Source organism: Salarias fasciatus, chromosome 6 (genome assembly GCF_902148845.1).
Source record: "Salarias fasciatus chromosome 6, fSalaFa1.1, whole genome shotgun sequence".
Classification (NCBI taxonomy): Eukaryota; Metazoa; Chordata; class Actinopteri; order Blenniiformes; family Blenniidae; genus Salarias; species Salarias fasciatus.
In genome coordinates, this window is record NC_043750.1 from 40,734,423 (window position 1) to 40,759,494 (window position 25,072).

The following is a 25,072-nucleotide window of genomic DNA, read 5'->3' on the forward strand; positions in this document are numbered from 1 at the left end:
TTTACACTTTTCTCACTTTTTCTGAAGGACTTGCGGATGAAAACTTGAACAAAGTGCTGTTTGGGAGTTTGTTAATTCAGCTGTGACGGGATTCGGACCCTGAGTGTGAGAAAAGTGCTCCTTGTCGTCTGTGGCCTCTTCCTCCTCTCATCACTCTATAAAACTCTCAGCACTGGAACAAACCGCTTCCTCCTGATGCTGCCAGGCCGCTTCCAGCTTGTTTTCTGGAATCCGCCGTTCCATCTGGTTCACACGAGGTTTCCTGTTTGAATCATGTCTCTTCTCGTGGTCGACCTTTGGGCTGCAGATTGCTGAAGTAAACAGACGTGTGATGAAAAGGCAGGTTACAGCTGAGGGAAAGCACAGAAACACCTGACCTGACCTGCAGGTCTCTGGATCGAAGCCAGAACACCTGGAAACACACCCTGGGATTCATCGGAAGAACATGCAAATCCACACAGGAAGAAGTCTCATTAAAAGTCCACCATTCAGCATCGCCGCGTTCACACAGCCATGTCACCTATAACAGGAAATGAGGTTATGGTAAATACCATGTGTGACCACCAGGTGTCGCTGTATGGCCACAGAAAGCTGCTCCAGCCACAGAAAAGCCTCTTTACGACCACATCTGTTGAATGCACGTTAAATGTACCTGAAAACAGGTTTTTTTTAATAGTCTGGAATTGAAGTTATCAGATTAAACTGATCTGAATGAAAACTCTTCTGATCTGATGGGATCCATTCAAAGAGGATTTTATTCTGCACAGCGGAGCAGTCCAGCAGAGGAGAAATACCTAGAAAGACTTCTTGACTAACTGGGTAGAGAGACGTCTGTCCTCCTGCTGGAGACTCCCTGGGTCTCCGTAGTTCCTGTTGTGTGAGGCACGGCGGCGATGAAGCGGCGTCCCTGCAGGGACCGGGCGGGTGGAGGATGTTTACCACGCCCTGATAAGAGGGCATAATGTGGCTGCACGCTCCCAGTCCTGCTGTAGGTTCTCCGCCCGCTCCACCCCTCCTCCGCCCTCCTCCGCCCTCCTCCGCCCTGCTCCACAGCTCCACAGCTCCACAGCTGGGCCTGCAGATTGCAGAAACAGATGGAATTTCAATGTGAGTGACTGGCAGCAGGAAGCCCGCACGGCCAGAATGAAAGAGGTGGAGGAGGCGGAGGAGCTGTGCCCATATACTGCTGATGCAGATCCTGTGTGAAGCCCGGGACACGTCTGTGTTGGAGACCGATCAGTCCTGCTTCTATTATTTTCTCTGTTTGTGTCTTTAATGCTGCAGAAGAGAGATTCCATGCTTCCCTGCAGGCTGTGACCAAACACAGGCCTTTCTCTAGAGGTGTGTGTGTGTGTGTGTGTATGTGTGTGTGTGTGTGTGTGTGTGTGTGTGTGTGTGTGTGTGTGTGTGTGTGTGTGTGTGTGTGTCTGTGTGTGTGTGTGTGTGGTGTGTGTGTGTGTGTGTGTGGGTGTGTGTGTGTGTGTGTGTGTGGGTGTGTGTGTGTGTGTGTGTGTGTGTGTGCCATCCATCCATCTCCACCCTATCCTCCACCTCCCACAGCTTCAACTCCACCAACTGAATAATTCAATTCTGCAGAGCTGCTGTAACTTTGTTTCTCTCTCTCTCTCTCTCTCTCACACACACACACACACAGACACACACACACACACACACACACACACACACACTGTATTGTTACTGTACCGTTAATGTTCCAACAGCTGATTAGTTACTCAGGTCCGTTACTTGTGCGGCTGCAGAGCTGCTGTCTCACATGCTCACCTGACCTGAAGCCACTGATGAAAACTCATTCATAGTTACTGAAAGCAGTCACTGATTACAGTTACTATTGACAGTAGGCTGAAGGTTGTTTGAAAGTTACTGAGAAAAAAATAATGGGATTTTTTTCAAAAATGACAGTAGAAAAATGAAAGTAATAGTTTCTTTTTTGTTGTGTTCTTGGACTGCAGATTAAAGTTTGAGAAAGTTAAAAAGTAACTTCTTCCTCTTGTTTGAGGACTTTGCTTCAGCTTCTTCTCCCGTATTGCTGACTTCACTTTAAAATCTGAACAGCAGTAGATTTGCGAGTCATTACGTTCGGTGCTTTTGTTTTAATAATTCAATCGTTATTTGTCCGCGTTCGTCCCGTTCAAATCAAGACTGTATCATTAGGCGCAGTGTGAGATCTGCTGGAGTCGGCAGAACATTTCCATATCAGTTAGAGAGCAGTCTGTGTGTTTGTGGCTTCGGTCTGCTCGGCCTCCTCTGCTCAGACTCACATTTCACTGCGTTTGCATTAAAATGGGCAAAAACTGTGATTCCTGCCTTCAGTCAGGTAGATTTTCATTCAGAGTCTCATTTTTCTGACTCCGTCAGTCAACTACAGCAGGTTGGAAACATTCTTCTTTGGTACCGTGGAAACATTTTGTTATTTGGTTTGTAGCGTTTTGCGGTTTGTTTAAATGACAGTGGAGCTCAGATCCACCGCAGACACACCTTTATGAAAGAAGATTTAAAAGAAATTCAAACAGTGATAACATGAGGATCATGTCTTCACTCCTACAGCAGCTCAGTTCTCTTGAACGGCAGCATGAACAGTGTCTCCCTGAGTTTAGCATGACCATGTGTCCATTGTAAATCCAACTTCCAGATTACAGAGCATCTTCCTGCTCTAACACTGTTTTCCCTGCTCGTCTTCCCCACATCATTCCAGATCTGGGCTGACTGTCGGCCAGCGAGCTGCACTCGTACGGCGCTTTCTACCTCTGTGGCCTCAGAGCACTTACACAGAACAGCCGGCGTCCGATCTGACAAACACCATAAATCACTGTGTGAGACGGACGGGAAACTTCCCAGAGGTGGACGGTTGAGCGGACAGATATGAGGCGATATCAGAGGGGGCTTTTCCCCCGTCTGGACCGTGAACTCTTTTATCAACCGTTAATTGCCCATTTCAGTTCCAATCTACTGCAAATGAAGTACCTGGAGGGTTTTCACTGCTTCACATTCACCCATCACAGACACACACACTCACAACCGACCAGGTTCAGACCCGCTGAGACCAGAAACGATGAGAAACCGTGGGACAGCTTCCAGACCTCCCTGACTGATGGAGGAGCTGAACGGTGTGTTAGTGGGGATGTGAAGAGAACATGTGTCCTTTGAGCCAAACCAGAGAACAGCAGCAGTAAAACAGTCGGACAGCTGACAGCGTAAAACGAGTGACGGCGGCTCCAGCTGGACCCGCGGTCTGTTTCCAGCCCTGGGAGCTTTAATTCACTGCAGCTCCTGTTTTCAGCTCTCCGGGCTGATCGCTCAGCAGAGGGAAGACCTGCATCCTCTGTTGGCGCCTCACGTCTGTCCTCTTGCTATCTGAAGATCCACTTCAGACTCTTTCATCACTGATTTAATCTTATAATCATAAATCCAAGACCTCGTTCACGCCGCGGTGTTTCAAGTGAAAACATTGTTAAACACAGACATTCATATGGGCAGAACAGCACGTAGGATTGTTGCTAGGGTGACGTAAACGGGGTGTAGAGCAGCTAATGAAGCTGTCATCCTGTGTGATTGGCTGTTGTTCCATTATTGGTTGTTCAGTGGACTTTAGAGAGACCAGAGGAACCTGTGCAGCAGTAAACTCGTCATGTCAGACGGCTGAACCACGGTGACTCCAGCGCTGAACGGCGATGTGACGGACTCAGACCGGAGCCCCTCCAGCCCCCCTCCAGCCCCCGGCGGTCTGAATGTTAATATATGACAGTCTGACATTCTGCCGGACCCAGACTTCCACAGGGAGCTGGACGGAGACCCAGCTGCCCCGGGGCAGTGAGGAGAGACGGCCCGGGAGGAGCCCCAGAGAGGGACGACTGGGAGGTCTGGACTGATGAAGAGGATCTGATATGAAGGACAGACAGGGAGGGGAGGTGGTTTCCTGGGAGAGAGAGAATTAAGAGTGATTTGGAAAAAGGAAGGCTGGATGAAGAGGAAGACAGCGCAGCAGACGGGTGTAGCTGCAGGGCTTATAGGCCTTTGGGTGGAGCGGCTGGAGGATGAAGACCTGCCCCAGGCCACTGGACCGGAGCCAGAGTGTGTGTGTGTGTGTGTGTGTGTGTGGTGTGTCAGAGTGCCCTGCAGAACACTCCAGTCCGCAGCTCATTTGAACTTTTGTCCATTGTCCCACGTCCAGCCTCCATCAGGCGCTCCGTGCTGAAACCCTCCGAACCAGAGCTGCAGATGTCCTTCGTCGCCTCTTTACGGCTGTTTTTCTAAAGTTTCACGCAGCCTAATTAAAAGCCAGCCTGGCTGGTGGATGAAATATTGCAGGAGCTCTGGCCTTTCCACGCTCCGGGCGAGCCGCCGTCAACCGCCGCCCGGCTGCGCGGAGAAGCAGAGACAACCGTTCAGATAAGTTTCCTGCGTGTCAGTGGCAGCTGAAGATTGATCGGAGATCAATAAGCTGCGGGGTCTGTTTCTATGGAGCAGATGGAACGATCTCCTCTTCCTCATGAAGCAGCTGAAGCTTCTGACAGCTGCTTTTGAACTCTGGTTTGCTGCACATGAGGAGACCGGAAGTTAGTTTTACTCAAGGTTTAAAAAAAGGTGAAAGTAGTTTTGTGTTATTATGTCTCATCTTTATGCGTTTTAATGTAAAGACGCCATCAGAGCGTTTCTCTTACAGGAGGCACTTCCAGCTCGTTGTCCTGCAAACCGCTGCAGGAAGTAGGCGGTTTCTCACTCTGATTCATGTCCTGACAGGAAATCAGCTCCAGGAGAGTCTTAAAGGAAGGAGCTGAGGAGGAGCTGCCGCCTGCAGGCTGTGTTCAGAGTGACAAACACAACAGTTTAACATGCTGCTCGCTTCAACCTGTTCATGTATTTATGTAGTCTGTCTGGGATCACACACACACACACCTGTTCTTCGCGCTACTGTTTCACATCAATAGAGCATAATGAAGTCAAACAGCTTCAGTGAATCAAAGCATTGATCAGAAGCTGGAGGGTGTAACGTCTGTTTGAAGGAGGCAACAAAGATTGATCCAATAATCAAACTGAGCAACAGTTTTCTCTTTCCTTGGCCTTTCTGTCAGCTGATGCAGAGCCGGGGTGGGGGACGTTTCAGGAATCTAGTTGCCTTCAATTTACAGCTAAAGACAAGGATTTCTGAGCATTACTTCAAGAAGGAAATCTCACTTTGACTTCCATGAATCTGTTTATGAGATAACCTTTCATGACGAATGCAGTCTGCCCGTACCGATCAGAGCCGTAACAACTCGCCACCATCAGGGATCGACTTTTTACGCTAATTCATTAAAATGTTGTCACTGGGAAATATCGTGTGTTCAGATCAGGGCTCTCAAACTGCGGCCCTCCAAACCGACGCCAAAATAAAACTCCCTTTGGAAAACGTTTGAATTCAGTTTCCTCCAAACAAATAAAATAATCACTGCTTGAATAGATGAACTTGTGAAAAAACATTTAAATCAACCGAATTTGACACCTGTGCAGGATAAAGCTGCAATTGAAAGAAGTAGCTGTAATATTACAGAAGAATTCAGACTAGGAGCCAACAAGCAAAGTATAACCTTGTTGAATATGAATAAAATATGAATTGAGGACTGTCATGTGTAACAGCAAAAAGTGCTTATTTATATAATTTGTACTGAAGAATGAAGGATTCAACAACAATAAATGCACTTTTTTTTTAACTCTTCAAGTGAAAACACCTTATTTATTTTTGCCTTAAAATGTCACCTTTACACGGCAACGTTCTGAGAACTGTGTCTTATTTAGTCATGTCAGGCCCAATCAGCTCCGCCTTCTCCGGTAAACAGGAGCTTAGTGAAAGAGCAACAGTTGAGACAGCAGTCGTGAAAACTGAACCTCCAGATGTTCCCACCTCTGGAAAGCTTCCCGCCGTCTCGCGCCCTGACTCATGTTGTTTGTCGATTTGGCAGCAAACAGAAGCGATCGACTTGTTCCCTTAAAGTCGGCATCAAGGAGCTTGATTTAATTTCAGGACTTCACAGGAAGGCGTCGGCCGTGTGAGCGCGCTCCCGCACACCTCTGATCACCGCCGCTCCCTGACAGCTCGTTAACTGTGGATTCTTCCTCACAGGCCGACTGCCGCTCCAGAGAATACCTTCGAACGCACTTTCCACCTGCAGACGCCTGAGCCAGACGTGAGGTAAGCGACAAAACGTTGCTGCTCGTGTGACTTCTCACACTTTAGAGTCTGAAAATAGGATAAAGTTCTTACAAGCTGCAGAGAAGTGACTCATGGAGGAGTTTCCTCAAACCCCGAAGAGCATCATGTGAGCTGAAGACTCATCCTGAGCTAAACACAGACATTTTTTAGGTTTTTTAAAGTCGATGATTAGAGCAGTTTCATGTTGTTGAAATATTTTGCAAAGTGGCTAAAATCACACGTTTTCCACAACACGTGGAAGAACGCAACTTTTCTGAATGTTGGTTCTGCACATTGAGCTAAAATACATAAAACAACTTCTCAAACAAAATGTAAATTTACCACACCATCGTCTGCATACATGAAGACTCATGTTCATCCAGCAGATCCTGAACATGTCTCCATGTTACGCCTGTCCGTGTGGTTAATACTGAAAGGCAGCGCCCCCTAGTGGCCTGGTGAAACATGATGGTTTTCAAAACCTTGTCATCTGAATCTTAACTTTTTCAAAGACGCAGGGACGATGTGGTTTACAGTCTGAGCTCTGATTGGTCAGTCCGCTGTGCAGTCGGCGTAACAGGTCCAGGTGATTTTTCAGCTTCATCTGCGGCTCGTTGTGGTTTATTTATTGGGGGAAGAGTGGAAGTTGCTCTGTGTGGCTTCCTGCTGCTGCAGTTTGAGGCCTGAGGAGGCAGTGGCGGGGGGCGGGGACGAGGCGGAGGTGAGTCCAGGATGCTCCAGGTTAAAGAGAGACGCCGAGGGGGGAAGATGAGCCGCCAGAAATCCTTTGATCCGCTGATTCTCATCTGAAATAACAGGCGGCGCTGCTGGATTTGACCCTCCTTCCTCATTACCCATCAGCACCGCAGACCGAAAACTCGCCCGTCGTTTGCTTTCACGCTCCGTGCCCGGTGCTTTCCTCGGACGTGCACAGAATGTCGGACGCCTCCGCACGGAGGAAGCCTGCACGCAAGAGCCGGAGCCGGAGAGCCGGGCTTTGTGCTGAGTCGGCGGGATGGAGGCGGCTTCTCCGGGCCTTCGCCCAGCTTTACCCCCCCTCACTCGCCCGCATCGCTCACTCCCATCAATCAGCGCCGCCGCGCCGCAGAAGAGAGCAGGAAGTCCACGCTTTGCAAAGGCTACTCCGTAATTTACTGCAGGACGTGTGTGCGCGTGTGTGTGTGTGTGTGTGTGGTGGTGTGTGTGTGTGTGTGTGTGTGTGTGTGTGTGTGTGTGTGTGTGTGTGTGTGTGTGTGTGTGGAGGTATAGCCTGGGAGGAGCTTCCATCAATCTGCCTCCGTCCGTCCGGATGAGTCCACACAGGGTCAAGGTGGAAGTAGGAGGAGCAAACGACGGTGTGTTTGACATGATGGAGCCCGACCTTGTGGCTAATGTTCCACTAACTGTGGACTTAGCTGCTTCTCACACACACCAACAGCTGCAGGCACGCACACACACATGAGTGTGTGCCCTGTGATTTTTATTAGTCCTTGAACCAGTTGAAAACATCAAGTTTAGTTTCATTTTTCACATCGGAACATGCAAATGAAGGTGCAGCCCAGCGGTGTTACGACGGTCAGATGCATCATTAATTACTGCCGAGCGGCGGACGGATCCCGGCCTGAGCTCGCCGCCCCGCAGACGAAGCCTCGCGCCGCGGACCGGAGGTCTGTTTCTTCCGCCCCGGGCGGCCGCCGAGAGAAATAAGAGTTTCTGTCTCCGTCAGGGAGAAAGAGAGAGACATGAAAGATGGAGGCAGCGGAGGCGAGATGAGAAGATCCAAACAGAGCGGGGAAACAACAGGGCCCTGCGGAGGGAGGGGGGAGGGGGGGCCGGAGGAATCAATGCAGTGGCTGTGGAGGAATAGAAGCCATTGTTCACGTTTTCCTCAACATTTAGACGTTTTGGGAAACGGGCCTCGTCAGAAATACTGTATTTTCCAACAGGCGGCATCATTTCTGTTATATTCATCCCAGTAAATGCTTTTAGCTCCTCGTTGCCTTCATTTTCTAGTTTAGCAGCATCGTGAAAACAGAAAACGGAGTGAGGGAGAGAGAATGGAAGCCTCGGAGCGTGAGGATTTCGGCCTCTCTCCATTCTGCTGTCGTCCTACCGGTGAGTCGTCAGGAGATCTGCTGCGTTTCACTTATGCAGATGGGTTCAATCACCTTCACGCTGTTACACAAACCTCACTGGCCTTTCAGCCAAACGTCTCGCAAATGTCAAGGAAAATGTTGTGGAGGCAGTCGGCTGAGCGCAGCGCCGGGAGCTCCGCCGGGAGCCGCCGCTCATTAAAAAGTTATGGCAGTACAAGGACGGCCTGTTGCTGGAGAATGAACTGGAGGAAGAGAACGGCAGCGTCCGCCTCCGCCTCCTCCAGGGTCGAGTATTGTTAGGATTGATTTGCGATGAACACTTCAGTAGATGGCGTTAATATCTGTGTTGTTCATTTAACAGTGATCTTTCTCTTGCCGCCTCGCCCATCCTCCTCTTCCACCGTCAGCAGAGGCGGTCTGCTCAGTGGCTTCACATGAGCTGCAGTCGTCCTCTTCGTTGATTAAAATAAAATAAGTCTCTTTAGACTCGAAACTGAGTTGATCTGTTATGTTTTACCTTTGCTCGATGAAGCTGGAGTGTGAGGGCCTCTGAGGTCAACCCCCCTTTTAGATTCAATCAGCTTTAGATTATATAGCACCGATTACAACACCAGCCTCGTTTACAGAGAAAACCCAACAGATCCACATGAACAAGCAACTGTGAAAAGAAAAACTCACTGTTTTAGAAAGGAAGAGCCCTGCAGAACCAGCTCAGAGGAGGAGGAAACCTGGCAGAACCAGCTCAGAGGAGGAGTAATCTGCAGAACCAGCTCAGAGGAGGAGGAATCTGCAGAACCAGCTCAGAGGTGGTGGCTTTCTGCTTATTCCGGTTGGGATGAGGGGGACAGAAAGAACAGCACACGAATGCAGAACATGCTGAGTTGATTCTCTGAATCAACTCAGCATGTGGATCAGGACCTCGGGATCCCTCAAATCCTGAACTAGAGAGAGCATCAACCTGGAAATTGATATTTTCTTGATTAGATTTGAAAAGTCTTTCGTTGAGAATCTGACGGGTTTTTTCACCTTAGAAGGTTCAACAATCGGCTGTGGTTCTTATCAAAGCCTGGAAAAACTGATCCCACAGAGATTTAACCTTCAGTCCATGTTCCCGGTGTGTGTGTGTGTGTGTGTGTTGTTGTGTGGGTGTGTGGTGTGTGTGTGTGTGTGTGTGGTTGGAGTGACTCAGCTCCAGAGCTTCAGTGGCTCTTCTCTTTCCTCCGCCTCGTTCATCTCTTGCCATGCGCGGCGCGCCGCGTTAACGACGAGGACCGATTGCTGGTGGGCGGAGGGCAGCAGATGAGTGAGTGTGGTTTGTGTGTTTCCATCGACCTCTGCAGCTCATCACTCCCGTCGCTCCGAGAGTTACCCAGGAGCGTCGGCTTTCCCGTCTTTCACCGTTACACAGCTCATCCCACAAAATGGCATGATTCTGCTCCATTAGAGTGGAAGTAAAGAGAATTATTCCACGTTTTCTTGCTTCTGATGCGTTTACTAATGACATGTAGATTCGGTCCGTTAGTTTCCGTCAGTCTGGATCTGCTGCTGCAGCACTTGTTTCCCGATCTCCTTCTGGTTGGTTCCTCATGCTTTCCGCCTCGCCGTGTTTCTCGCTCAGTCTGAGTTTTACCTCCCCTCTCTGAGTATGCACATTAAAATCCCCTCCCTCCCTGTTGGAAGGGAAGCAGGAATTGTGCTGCAGCCGTTTCTCTGTGTTTAAGGGTCCCTGCAGGCGCTCCTCTTATTAAGCCTCCTCCACTCCGCCTGGCTCAGCCTCGGCGCCGTTTACATTTGCTTGTGTATATTTAGCTCTGCAATCTGCAGCTCCTCCCTCGTCTGGCACTCGCACTCAAAACTGGCGCATGCCGATGTTCGCGGAGATAATAGCAGATGGCTTATTAGTGATTTAGTGAACAACTGAAGGGAAAAGCTTCGGCAGGATATTCTAATTTTCATGACTCTGGGACTCTTCTGCATGTTTTCCACAGTTTTCACTTCTCGACGCATGTTTCCTCTCTGCAGCACTCCGTGTGTGTGTGTGTGTGTGTGTGTATGTGTGTGTGTGTGTGTGTGCTGGTTGAAGCGTTGATTGTTTTTTCATTAAACATGGAGGAAGGAAGCCTCTAATCTCTGTTCAAACCGAGCAGAAGCAGTGAAAGGCTTCAGCGACGTTTAAATGAAAAACCTTAAACTGATCTGGATATTTTAATCCTGCAGTATCATCGTACAGCCTGGTGGAGCTTTTTCCCCAGCATGCAGTTTGTTTTCCTGAGCGACTTTCCTCCAGCAGAGCTCTGGTAAACATGTTGCGGGCTTTAGTTTGATCTTCATTACTCAGTGAGAAGTTCTGAGATACGGAAGAGAGAAGCGAGTCCCGATGATACGATTGTAAAACATTTCATATCTGATGCAACATCTGATCCAGTCCTGGATTAAATCCATTTCCTCCACAGTTTTTCACTGATTCTCTGTTGATGCTTCCTGAACTCAGTTCCCTCCTAGTTCTTTTCTTTTCTGTCATATTCTCTCTCTGAGGTCAGTTTAAAGGGACGAAGCTGTAAATCTGATCAGCTTTCAGGGGGTGTTGCATCTAAATCTGTCTTACTCCTCACCTTTGGTTGAAGGAAGCAGCCGCCTCTGCCTGTGTGTGAATGTGAGTGTGAATGGATGAACGTGGTGAACGGTGTGAAGCCGTTCAGGGCTGCTCGCAGCAGGGGAAATGGGTTCATGAGAGAGATCCATATAATACTCTCATAATCCCAGAGGGAAATCCTTTAAATGAGTTTCGTGACGACTCCGGTTAAAGATCTCAGCAGTAGATTTAGACTTTTCATGGTCGAATCAATTATGGGATTTAAATTGTGAAAACCATTAAAGAAACTGCAGAAAATGTCAGTGTCACATGGGGGGAAGTCCGTATTTAACAGTCCGGGATGTTGTTATTGAATATATTGACTTGTCGGCACCGGGATGGCGGCGGCCGCCACCTCGCTCGTGCTGCTGTTCATCCTGCAGAAACAGGACAAACGCACGCCGTTTCCAAAGAGCAGCGTCGTCATGGAAACAGACACACAGACGTTCCCTGTTTTCACTTGTAGATGTTGTCCTGTGACCGAAGCCTCAGGTTGTGGTCCAGGTTGGTATATGAACAAAACACGAGTCCCTGTGACTCCTGTCTACCCATCATGCAATGCAGTGGCGGAACGAGAGGGTGCGGGCGACGGCGGTGGATCCCTTCCTGTTCATTCAAGAGGAAACAAATAGAAAACACAAGGAGGCCACAAAGAGAGACAGACCAGTTTTATTTTGAAAATATACATTCAAGTTTCTGTGCCGGCATTGATTTTCATTTGGAAAAAAAGCTTCACTGATTTTCTGAGTTTAAATCCGTCAGATTTGTATTTCCCGCCTTGTTAAACCCGTGAAGCGGCGTTTATACGCCGTGCAAACAGGAACATTTTCTGAAACAAAAACTAAAAAACACTGTGAATTGGGACTAAAGCATTTCTTTTTAAAACGTTTGAGTCTGAGTGTGCGGCAGTTTCCTGACGAGCAGGAGAGACGTGACGCAGGATTCATTCTGCCGTTTGCTTGTCTGTCACTCAGACAATAAGCTTCATGTGTTTCATCTGAGAGATGACAGACCGAAAGAATCGCAGAGGATCAGAAGAGACAGATCTGAGCCACTTTTCAGGAGAAACTGCAAAACTTCTCATTTTTCTTCTCAGAGAAAACCTAGAAAAGCACTGGGCGAGCGCCTCGCCACCGCCGTCTTCCGTCTCCAGATGTCTTCACCACAGCGTCCCTCGTCTCACGTTCCTTCACTGCAAACCAGAAAATCGATGAGGTTTTCTTCGTCCCAGAGGCTCCTGGAGGCAAATCGGATGGCGGCCGATCCATCGTGACGAGAACGCGCCGGGCCTGGGACGCTGTGTAAACAGCGGTTTATTAGATTCTCCTGTGAGGCGGGCGAGGCCGGGCCGACGGCGCCGGGCTCTGTTTGCACCGAGTGGCGGCTGTGTGAAGTTCGCCCTGCTCGGGAACCCTGCCGCCGCCCGCCGCCACCGGGGCTGCTGCGCCCACTTCAGGTGCTTCAGTGAGCGGATTACTGCTCTCAGAAGTCTTCCCCACTGAGGGCAGCGTTCAGACGTTAATGAGATTTCCACCTCTGCTTTGTTGTGTAACTCTGAGCCGCTGAGTTAAACTAGAGGAGGACGCCATCCTCCAGCTGTCAGCTCCAGTCAGCGCTGCTCTCTGGCAGAGCCTCCTATTCACCGCTCAATATCTCTGGATTCACCGCCAGGAAGAAGAACGGCGCTGATACTAACATCAACTAGCACAATATGGCCTCTGACCGGTGAAGCCAGGGTCTCTGAGGGCCTCAGGAAGAGGTTTGATCCCAGTGTCAGAAAAAACGAGCTGAAGCAGCTTTTAGTTCCTCCTCTCTTCTTCTCTTCACCTGTGGAACAACCTTCCTGAACGCCTGAGCACTGATGAGCCACGCTCTTCTTTTAAACAGGACTGGAAACGTTATTATTTCAACAGACGTTCAAATAAATTATATACTTTAAAAATAAAAAAACAGAAATTCAAATGTCTTCTAAACTGAGGTTCTTTGCTGTTACATTCAACAAACAATGACAAAGAAGTTTGTCAGTTTTCCAAAAATCTCCGTCCTGTCTTGCTATAAAAACTCTTTTCTTGTCTAATCGAACCAGCCAACTGTGAACAAACCAATTGTACTTTTAATAAATACACGGCACTGTAAATTGCTTTTAAGTGATTTTCATCCATCATTCAGTCTCAAGGCTTCAGTGTAGTTTCATTCAGTTTCAGTGTTTGTTTTCCGCTTTTAACCAGATTTTTAATGCTCAAATTAAACTTGTCGAAAATGTTTTAAACGAGAATAACAACTGAACTCTGATGAGAAGCCGTGTGTGCCTGTGTGTGTGGATAGGAACCAGATTACCCACTGAGGGCAAATCCGAGCACAGCATGAAACAGAAACCTGATAAAGCTCCGTCCATGTCTCTGTTCTATGGAAACCTCCTTTCACCTCAAATCAAGGGGAGGCGGGTGAGATTAACAGCAGCACTCGCTCACTTCTCAGACCTCTGGCTCTAATGATGTTAAACCACATAGTTTAGTCTGATTTAATATCTGATACGTTCAGCTTTTTAAAAGATAAAACGACATATTACATTAAAATGTTCTCTAAATGTTAGAATATTTCACAATTGAACAGAGCTTAGTTCACAGAAAGTCTGCGGGAGTGTTTTTTCACCTCACGAGAGCCGAAGAGACTCAACCTCCAGAGCAACCAGAGCGGCTGTAATTTATACTGCTGCAATCAAAACGCAGGCATCCATTGATATTCATCCTGAATTAGAGCTGCTTGTAGATCACAGCTCCAGTAAACGACCTGCACAGACGAGCGAGTGTTTTCCTGCTCTGCAGATTCAGAGCGACACGCTGAGAATGATGGGAGAGGAGTGTGGTGAATCCTGATCTTCTCCCTCAGACAGTGCGAACCGGAGTCTTTCTCTCGTTCGCGTTCCCTAAACTCTTCCCTCTTCTGCTGCACGTGCACGCTCTCGTGAACCCCCCCCCCGGAGGAAATAATCACATGCTGATGTGTAGCACCAGCCTCTCATCTCCTCCCTGACATCCCATCATCGCGCCGCTCCCCGGAGGCCCGCCATGTATGTTGGGGCTCACCGGCGATGTCTTTCCAATTTATTCTTTCTTTTTCCTCGGTGGTGGGAAAAGCGGCGGCGCCATCACTCACCGGGGAGGAGCGGCGGCCTCCGGGCTCCCGCGGCCGTAACTCCTCGCCTCGCCGGCCGTCAGCAAGCCTGCATGTGCGTTGTGGTGCAGAGTGCGTCAACGCGAGTGGCGGCGCCGCGTCCGCACGCTCCTCAGCTCATCTGCATGGGCCTCAGCCCATCCCTCACGCCAGGTGCGGCGGCGTGATTTGTTGGTGAAATGTTGCGCCCTGACTGCGTCTCTCCTCCCCCGTGTGTTTAGATATGTGCATAAATGTGTGTGTGTCACTGCTGCAGAGCGTGTGTTCACGCTGTGGCGGTAAATCTCCAGCGCATTGTTGGAAACACACACTGCTCGGTCGGCTCTTCATCCCACTGCTCAGTCCTCCGACAGCCTTCTCCTCTGTCCTCTGAACACACATTCACACTCTTCCCTCCTCACCTCCACCTCTCTACAGTTCTCTCTCTAATTTTCCTTTTGTGTCTTTTCACCTCCCTCTTCATATTTAATCAGGCTCAACCCCGAGAAACACACTTTATAAAGTCATGACTCCTGTTTACTGAGTAACTGCCTCAATAACTTAGTGCAGAAATAAATCCTCCAGAGAAGAGCGAGCTGAGAGTTAGCTTCACTTTCTGAGAACTTTCTGCATGTTGGTGGTTTGTTTTGGTCCCTAGTTTATAAATATGTTCCTTTCAAGCAGATGTAACACACAGATTATAGTGCATCTTCCTCCTCTAACATCCAGATTATAGAGCATCTTCGATAACACTTTACTTGAAGCACCCAGTATAACACATTATAATTAGTTAAAAACACTCAAAAATGATCACAATGCTTTATAACCCACTATACAGCATAGGATTAGGATTAGGGTTAGGGTTAGGTCCTGATGTTATAAAGCATTGTGATCATTTATGAATGTCTATAGCTATAGTTATACAATGCTATAATATACTTATAATGTGTTATACAGGGGTGCTTCAAGTAAAATGCCACTGCATCTTCCTCCTTTGACATCCAGATTATAGAGCAGAGCATATTCTTCCTCTAACATCCAGATTATAGAGCAGGGGTCTTGAACTCCAGTCCTCGAGGGCCGCAAACCTGCATGTTTTCCATGTCTCCCTGCTTCAACACAGATGATTGCAATGAGGCTCGTTATCAGGCTTTCTGCTGAACTTGGTGATGAACCTTCATGAGATTAAGGTGTGTCGAAGCAGGGAGACATGGAAAACATGCAGGTTTGCAGCCCTCGAGGACTGGAGTTTGAGACCCCTGCTCTGCACCATTGGCTGTATCAGCACCATGGACAGCGGCTATGATTTTATGATAGAGCATCTTCCAACATGCAGGTGAAGCAGCAGCTCTTCACATCTCAGTTAGTGGCGAGCAGCAGCTCTGGAGCAAGAACCACGTTGGAGACAGACAGATGGACAGGAGGACAGATGGACAGGAGGACAACTGGACTGATGGACCTAATGTCCCCCTCTTCAGTGAGTCCCTGCTGTGATTGGTTGTAGGATGAAGAACTCCACAGACCCTCATGTTCACCTCCAGACCGATCAGGACCGTCCGCTGTTCTGTCCTTTCATTTCCAGTCCCGCTGGCTGGATCGGAGGGAATATTACGTTTTGTTCAAATAATTTCTCTTGGGGAGGAAGCCAGTGAGCCTCAGCAGGCAAGCTGTTGATGTTAACGCTGCCAGAATCACTCTGTAAAATACCTTTAGGTGTTTTTACGACTTTGTTTTCCTTCAATATGATTACCACAAAACCAGGGCTGTCGGTCTGGTTCAGGAGCCACATGCAGCTCAGCCGACTCTCACTGTGGCCAAACCCAGCCAAATGACAGCCTTATAACACATAAACACTCACAACTCTCTGCTTTCCCGTCGTTTCATGCAGTTTCATATGAGGGCAAACTCATATCGAACTCATCTCAGAACATTCTCACATTTAGGGCAGTTTTGAAATGAGTGGAATCTGTAAACTGACAGTGTTTCTCTACAGACTGAAGTCTGTTTTTCACAAAGTCATTGATATCAAGACGACTTGATTCTGACTCTTTATTAGAAAAATGACATATAGAAGACAAATATTACACACACACACACCCCTTAGCACTGTGTCAGTGGAATTAAGTTACCGGGTATATTAATTAGTGAGAGGAAGATGCTCTATAATCTGTATGTTGATGAGGAAGATGCTCTGTAATCTGGATGCTAGCAGGAAGACGCTATCATTTAAGCTTGCAATGCACTCAGAAGTTACTGATGATTTTCAGAATTTTAAAGTGATTCCATGACGTAAATCTTTCTTAACTGTGACTTCCTGTTTGACCAAAACCTTCTGACAGTGTAAACCCGACCTCGTCCTTCCTGGTTCCAGTGATGTGGTCGATTCCTCCCCCCTCAGATCAGTTCGGTGCAGCCTTCAGAGTGCTCTGGGCTGGAGGGTCTGTCATCTCTCTGCAGATGTTTTTTTTTTTTTTTTTGGCGGTCCCTGCATCGGTGGGTCAGCAGCTTTGCGGCGGTGGAGGTCGTCTCCCGGGCCCGGCGCCATGGCGGCTGGTCAGGTCACCGCTAACGTCACCGTGCGGCGGTGATGGCGGCGACGTGTCGCCTCGTGTCCCGCACACCGTCAAGGTGAAGCCAGCAGTCTGTTTTCAGGAGACTCCCCCGGCGGAGCAGCTGATTCACTCTCATCCTGCGTGGAGTTTGGTGAAGTAGTGAATGCTGCTTCGGCTCTGAGTTCGAGCTGAACGACCTGCATCTGATCATGTTCACCATGAAGCGACTGACTGGAGCAAGTGTGTCAACATGTCTGTGGAGGGAATTATCCCATATACCCAGGTATTCCAACAAATAGACAGCAAAAACAGTGATTATGTGACAGTGACAGTTTCTGTCGCACTCTGAACCCTTCATGTCTCTTTCTTTTTTTTAATTTTACCCTCTGCTGTGTAGATTCTTCTTTTTGGAGACGTCTTTATGTGACTCAACATTTTTTCGCTCAAGTCCAGCAGTGATGGAGGTTTTCTGTGGAGCTGTAGCATCTCTCTGTGGTCAGACAGTGACACCTAGTGGTCACAGATGGAATGCACCCTGTATTTTCTCCTGTAATCTGCTTGTTCATGTAAAAGTGTGACCGACAGTCCAGATAATTTGATCTGATTATTTGAGTATTTAGGATGTTTTGTTCAATATTCCAATAAGACAGTAGAATGAAGCCGCTCCCACATGAGAGCTCATAATATTAGATTTCTACTTTTTTCTATATGTGCCTCCTTTATTAGATCAGGCCCAAAGTGCTGAGACAGTGAGCTGAGGCCTCGTCTATAAACGCTGCTCGCGCACAAAACGGGCCTGAAAGAAGCGTACGCTACTTTGTGCACAAACGCTGGGATTGTGTCGACTCTGATCAGCATTCTGTTCCTCTGTCATACGTTCGTCTTCAGATGACACCGAGCAGTGGACAGCACTGACTGATTATTAACATTGCCAAGCTGCGGATGACCACCTGTCTGTCGGGTCGATGTCGTACAGTTGTGTGGAGCTGGTCGTGAAGGGCGTACATCACGGAGAGATGGCGTTCTGTTCTACATCTCGGTCTGATTTCGTTTACATCTCGCGTCGCCGTGGACAGGGGACCGACTGATCGTACCTAAAAGGTGTTTTCAGATGAAATTCCATGTGGCTTGTGTCACATGAGCGAGTGTCTCATGAGTCAAACTGTACAACAGTTCAGGTGAACGGTGGAATGTTGGAATGTTGGTAGAGCACTGCCCAGTGGAATGCTGCAGATTCCGTTCCTCTCGTCCTGCCCTCACTTTACTCGCCCCACGTCTTCGCTCATCCCCTTCCTCCCCCCTCCTGCATCTTGTCCCTCTCGTCCTCTCTCTTACCTCTCATCCCACCATCCCTCCTGGTCCACCTGCCCCCCCCCCCCCCCCAGCACACACAGTGACCTGTGTGAAGTGTAACAGAGATTATCAGCAGTGAAGGGCTGCAGATCTACACCTCCCTCTCCCGCCCCGCAGAGGAAATGGAGAGATATTGCTAATGTTTACGGCCCTGCGAGTGCGTGTGTGTGTGTGTGTGTGTGTGTGTGTGTGCGGGTTAATGTGACGTGTGGCAGTGACGCCCGGAGCCTGAGCAGCACGGCGAGGCGGCTCGCCTTGCTCAGTCCCCAGGAATGTGCGGACTGCAGCCAGAGCGGAGGTGGAGCTCCGGCTGCAGTCCGCCGGAGTCTCGGCCTCGTCTATAAATCCACGGCCGTCAGTCCGGACGCCGGCTGCGTCTCAGCCGCACAGCCACACGCCGTCAGTAAACACCAGTGTTCTTTCTCTTGTCTCTAATTTACACGAATTTGTTTTTTTGGATGATGCTTTAGTGAGTTTTTTTTTCATGTCGTCTCCAGATATGAAGCGATCTGAAGCAGTTAATTGAGTTTTTATGAATTTATGGCCCTTTCCCTTCATGGCAGTGCTGATGCTCACATTAGCTGAATAACTCTCTAACTTTGACAGCAGCTGTTCAAATGGTTTCACCCTCATAGCAGCGACCGTCCCTCTGGAACGCTCTGACGGGAACGAGGAGTGTTCATGCCTTCATTCAGGGCTCAAACATGAGGCTCACGGGCCAAAGGTTTCCCAGCAGAAGGCCCAGTCCGGTCCACAGACACTGACCCAGCTCACGGAGGAATAGTAATGAGGAAAGTAACCGAGGCTCAGGCTGTGTTTACACCACAAAACTATCAGATCCATCAAAAGCCTCCAGGGCATCTTTTTTCTTTTCTGAAGAATGTCTCGCGGTGTGTGATGAGTGTGTCAGCACAACGAGGCCGAGCCGAAGTCTGAACCTGCCAGAGTCCACAAAGCCTTCATTCATAACCAGCAGCGCTCGTCTGCTCCCCTCAACGCTCCCGCCTCGTGTTCGTCCCCGGATGTATTTATATCAATTCCAACAGTCCCTGCTTATAATTAGTCCTCACCCCCGTAATCTGCCCCACATGCATCATCAGGCCTCGGATCTAATTAGAAAGGATTGGTAATAGGCTATTAGGGAGCGGCGCCGCTCTGCTCTGATTGACTGAGTCAGGAGCTATTAAAGCCTCGCTTTCATCCACGCTCACCTTCCAGCAGACGACGCGTGTCAAGCAGAAAGCCGGCCGAGCTCAACAATGAGGGTGTTTTCACCGGCGGCCGGGGGGACATTGAGGGGACGGCGTGGGACGGCGGGGAATGGGACTCGGTCGGTAACATTTCCACCTCTTCGTCTGACCGCTCCAGGTTTAAACACATCGGTGTGGGACGGCTCCACTCGTCACTGCTGCTCAAGGTTTTACTGAAACCTTCTGTCGAGGTTCAAACCGAAGCGTCTCTGTCTGTCCTGCTCCGAGTCCACTGCTGGCTCAGGATGAGCGCTTGTTACGATTTCACTGAACTCCTCCTGTGCTCCTGGTAGCTGCAGGATCAATCCCTCATTCATCGGTGGAATGACTCTGCCCCCCTGGCAGCAGTGTGAAGGACCCAGCTGCACTGCCGTTAGCATTAGCCTGTAGCCACAATAGCTGTTATTAGCTTTAGCAGTTAGCTTCCCGTTCACATGTTGATGTTTCATCTCAGATGTGTTGTTTCTGTCTTATCACTGACCACCATAGTTTCCAGATTATAGAGCATCTTCCTCTCACAGCTCTGCATTAATACAGATCTGTGAACATTATGAAGAACCAAGTAAGAATGAAAAGTTTGTAAAATAACCCTCCAAACTGTGACAAATAACTGTGAATTAATTCCTAATTTTCAGGAGCCTGCTCCCTGCCAGGTAATCTACACACATCTGCTGAGCGTTGAGCAGCAGAATAATAAAACAGGACTTGAACAATAAACAGTCATTTTATCAGACTTGTTTGTAGCTCGTTACTCCTTTTTTAGTGATTCGTAAAGAAACTTTCTCACTTTTTTATTAAGTCACTAGTAGCTGTAATTGAGTTGTGATGTTCAATAACGTGTGTGTGTGTGTGTGTGTGTGTGTGTGTGTGTGTGTGTGTGTGTGTGTGTGTGTGTGTGTGTGTGTGTGTGTGTGTGTGTGTGTGTGTGTGTGTGCATACGTGCAAGTGGGTATATGTGTGTTTGATAGGCCCTCAGCTGCAGAGATGGTTTTGCAAAATGCACACACACACACACACACACACACACACACACACACACACACACACACACACACACACACACACACACACAGCCCTCCCTGCTGGCAGCAGCTCTCTATAGTCACTGTGACATTATGAATCCGTACCTGCTAACTCATTGGTCCCGAGTGTTTCCAGGGATCAGCCTCCAGCTGCTGTTACAGTGTGTGGGCCTGTCTCCCCTCCTCCAGCACAGACCTGGGATCAGTCTTATGTAACGTCCACATCCTTCACATTACGCCTCCTTTTATTGCCAGTTCAGCACCTGAAGCCGCACTGCAGCTCTGTGACATGATCACAGCTCACGGCTCCGTCCCCCACTTCTTTATCTGTCCCTCTCATACAGTCTGTCTCATGAAGTCTGTCTCATGCAGTCTCTCTGTCTCATACAGTCTGTCTCATGAAGTCTGTCTCATGCAGTTTGTCTCATACAGTCTGTCTCATGCAGTCTGTCTCATGCAGTCTGTCTCATGCAGTTTGTCTCATACAGTCTGTCTCATGCAGTCTGTCTCATGCAGTCTGTCTCATGCAGTTTGTCTCATGCAGTCTGTCTCATGCAGTCTCTCTTATACAGTCTGTCTCATGCAGTCTGTCTGTCTCATACAGTCTGTCTCATGCAGTCTGTCTCATACAGTCTGTCTTATACAGTCTGTCTTATACAGTCTGTCTCATACAGTCTGTCTCATGCAGTCTGTCTCATGCAGTCTCTCTTATACAGTCTGTCTCATGCAGTCTGTCTGTCTCATACAGTCTGTCTCATGCAGTCTGTCTCATGCAGTCTGTCTCATGCAGTCTCTCTTATACAGTCTGTCTCATGCAGTCTGTCTCATGCAGTCTGTCTGTCTCATACAGTCTGTCTCATGCAGTCTGTCTCATGCAGTCTGTCTGTCTCATACAGTCTGTCTCATGCAGTCTGTCTCATACAGTCTGTCTCATGCAGTCTGTCTCATGCAGTCTGTCTCATGCATTCTCTCTTATACAGTCTGTCTCATGCAGTCTGTCTGTCTCATGCAGTCTGTCTGTCTCATGCAGTCTGTCTCATGCAGTCTGTCTCATGCAGTCTGTCTCATGCAGTCTCTCTTATACAGTCTGTCTCATGCAGTCTGTCTGTCTCATACAGTCTGTCTCATGCAGTCTGTCTCATGCAGTCTGTCTCATGCAGTCTCTCTTATACAGTCTGTCTCATGCAGTCTGTCTGTCTCATGCAGTCTGTCTGTCTCATGCAGTCTGTCTCATGCAGTCTGTCTCATGCGTCTGTCTCATGCAGTCTCTCTTATACAGTCTGTCTCATGCAGTCTGTCTGTCTCATACAGTCTGTCTCATGCAGTCTGTCTCATGCAGTCTGTCTCATGCAGTCTCTCTTATACAGTCTGTCTCATGCAGTCTGTCTGTCTCATGCAGTCTGTCTCATGCAGTCTGTCTCATGCAGTCTGTCTCATGCAGTCTCTCTTATACAGTCTGTCTCATGCAGTCTGTCTGTCTCATGCAGTCTGTCTCATGCAGTCTGTCTCATGCAGTCTGTCTCATGCAGTCTGTCTCATGCAGTCTCTCTTATACAGTCTGTCTCATGCAGTCTGTCTCATGCAGTCTGTCTGTCTCATGCAGTCTGTCTGTCTCATGCAGTCTGTCTCATACAGTCTGTCTCATACAGTCTGTCTCATGCAGTCTGTCTGTCTCATGCAGTCTGTCTCATACAGTCTGTCTGTCTCATACAGTCTGTCTCATGCAGTCTGTCTCATGCAGTCTGTCTCATGCAGTCTGTCTTATACAGTCTGTCTTTCGTCGTCCCCTCTGCAGCCCAGCTCTGACTGCCGTTGCTGATTGTCTCTGTAATGCAGTGGAAATGTCCTTCTGGCTGCGGTGGAGCTGCTGTAGGAGGCAGGCGGCCCGGGAGGTAGTGACAGGAGCGCCGCTCGGCCCATAAAGAGCCGCCGCCGCACCGTGTAATGTGTTGTATGATGAAGCCCTTCAGTGAACACCCCCCCCCCCCCCCCCACACACACACACACACACACACACACATCCGTACCATCAGCCCTGGAGACTGACCACAACAGCTCCAGGTCTGCTTTATCAATAAGACATGTCTCCTGTTCACTCAGGTATTTGCAATGTGTGTGTGTTTTTTTTAAACTGCAACCTGGGAGGGTGTTAGCAGATATGTGTGTGTGTGTGTGTGTGTGTGTGTGTGTGTGTGTGTGTGTGTGTGTGTGTGTGTGTGTGTGTGTGTGTGTAGCATCTGGAGGAGAACAGCCTGCTGTGTTTGCAGAAATCCACCTTGTCCATTGGTAATGAGGCAGTTTTCCGTGACGGGAACACACACACACACACACACACACACAGCTGTGTCAGAGTGAAGACTGTGGCAGGCCTCACCTCTGATTTCACCCTGGCTTCATGTCCGAGCCGTGTGTGTTTCACAGACAGCTGCTCAGGCTCGTGGTGGGCTGAAGGCTGCAGGACAGGGAGCCTGGACCTGGAGTACCAATACTTACCTCTGGATGTGGACAAATCAGTGTTGTGATACTTCGGAGAGACTTCCATTCATGATGCACTTTCTGATAGAGTCTGTACTCCGGTGTGACTTAAAATCCTGGAAACACGGTAAATACTAAACATGATGTAGTTCTCAGGCCGGGCCACTAGTTGGTGCTGCTGTTAGTTTGACACGCTGCAGAGAACAACACTCTGAACATTAACAGGGAGAACGGGGACCGATGTTACTTTCCGAGGCTTCCGGGCCCGTCGTCATGGAAACGTACCCCTACAATGCAGCAGAGGTTTTTCTGTGTAGTTTGAAGCCATTGCCGTCTGAATGGAGCCGCAGCAGATCAGATCTGGTGTCTCCATCGTCTCAGGTGGAACATTATCGATCCTGAGAGGAGAAATCTGAGCTTCTCTACTCAAATTTTATAAAAACTAAAGTCCAGCTCCTGCTTCCGGCTCAGTTCTCAGTCATTTAAGGTGTTACGGTACAGCCGCTACAGTTGCTAAGCAACAGGTGCCTCACCATCAACCTGGAGTCCAGAATGCTAGAAGATCTCCTCTGGTGGGCTTCGCCGTGACGAAGGCCGGCTGAGGAGTCGCACCTGAACCTGGTCACGCCGAGGAGCTCAGACCGGTTCCTCAGAGGGAATTCTGGGATGTTTGGTGAACCAGCTGCTCACATTCACCTGGAGATGTGATCCTGGAAGAGGAGGCTGGGATGCAGGATTCGAACCAGAGTTCCAGAGTCAAAAGCTGTGAACCCTTCAGTCTCTGAGCCTTTCTGAGGCCGAGTTACAGCGTTATCCAAACTGAGTTTTTCTAGCGAACGTTTCAGGTTCACTAACTGGCACCGTGTAACTTCTTATAAGTTAAATTACTCAACTGGTTTTCTGACAAATTCCTGTTTGTTTCTTTTTATTTTTCACCAGGTTGGATCTGAGCCAGCAAACGGATAAAGAAGATCGACCAGCAACAACAGAAGACCTTACACTGCTGTGTGTGTGTGTGTGTGTGTGTGTGTGTGTGTTCTTGTATTTCTATCCTTGTCGGGGCCAAATGTCCCCACAAGGATAGCAAAACGTGAAACGACGTGCCTTGTGGGGACCTTTTTCCGGTCCTAAGTAGGAGAAACAGGGTTTTCTTGACCATGTTGTTGTTACTGAAAAAAGTAAAAGTGCAAAAACATTTCTTTAGGGTTAGGCTTTGTTGTGGTGTGGGTTAGGGTTAGGGTAAGGGTCAGGGTTAGGGGCTAGACATGAATGGGAGTCAATGGGCGGTCCCCACAAGGATAGAAATACAAGACTGAGCGTGTGTGTGTGTGTGTGTGTGTGTGTGTGTGTGTGTGTGTTGTGTGTGTGTGTGTGTGTGTGTGTGAGAACCTGAGGAATCACTGATATTTTTAAGATGTTTCTCAAATCTGGGGAACAAATTGAGGGATGGTTAATGTTTGAGGTGATGGGGTGCTGGGAGACGGACTCCACGGCGGCACGGTGGTGTAGTGGTTTAGTGCTCTTGCCCATAACTCCATTCACAGATATTTTTTCGCAGAGTTCAGATTTTCTTCCCTTTGGTTTTTCAGACTGTTTCAGGTTTGTGCCAAACAACATGCACTTGACATGGATTTGTAACTCTAAAAGTGCTGCAGGCGCCTGTGTGTGTGTGTGTGTGTGTGTGTGTGTGTGTGTGTGTGTGTGTGTGTGTGTGGTGTGTGTGTGAGATCGTTCCAGGCCCTGGGGAGCCGGATGTGGGTCGGACCGGCTCCTTTTAGACTCTGCTCTCATTAGAGTTTTGGGTCACTCAGCTTTTTACTCCGGCTCTCTTCTAAATAAATCATAAACGTCCCCGATCTGCCAGAGTGCCGGTCATCTCTCAGTATCCACCAATTGTTCAATTAAACATGGGGCTGCAGTGGGAACACCTCACACACACACACACACACACACACACACACACACACACACACACACACACACACACACAGCATGCAGGCCGAGTTGTGTTTAAGTGCGTCAGAGTTGGCAGCAGCGAGGCGAGCTGAGGTGGAGGTGGAGGTGGAGGTGGAGGTGGAGGTGGAGGTGAGGGGGGTGGAGGGAGCTGACTCTGCAGGGAGGGAGGCCAGGAATAGAAGTGATCAGATGGGGCAGTATTGATCATCAGGAAGGGGGGGGGGGCAGGCCGCACGCCGCAGTGGACAGACTGTGACATTTGAGGATATTATGAGCTGTCCTGGATGACGAGGACAGAGACGTCAGGGTGGAGACGTCAGGGTGGAGACGTCAGGGTGGAGACGTCAGGGCGGAGACGTCAGGGTGGAGACGTCAGGGTGGAGACGTCAGGGCGGA

General features: G+C 48.9%; 1 protein-coding gene across 4 annotated transcripts in view; it reads left to right on the forward strand.

The window, feature by feature from the left end:
- LOC115390144 (endonuclease V) overlaps nt 1-23,815 on the forward strand; it is a 42,627-nt gene extending 18,812 nt beyond the window's left edge. For 3 of the 4 annotated variants that reach the window (XM_030093870.1, XM_030093872.1, XM_030093871.1), the window contains 2 exons: nt 6,119-6,187; nt 23,660-23,815. In XM_030093870.1, the coding sequence (XP_029949730.1) occupies nt 6,119-6,175 (57 nt within the window). In that variant the 3' untranslated portion in view covers nt 6,176-6,187; nt 23,660-23,815. Of the gene's footprint in view, nt 1-6,118; nt 6,188-9,472; nt 9,587-23,659 lie in introns of all 4 variants that reach the window. The other variant, XR_003931648.1, reaches the window with a different exon arrangement.
- Nucleotides 23,816-25,072: the final 1,257 nt, after the last annotated feature.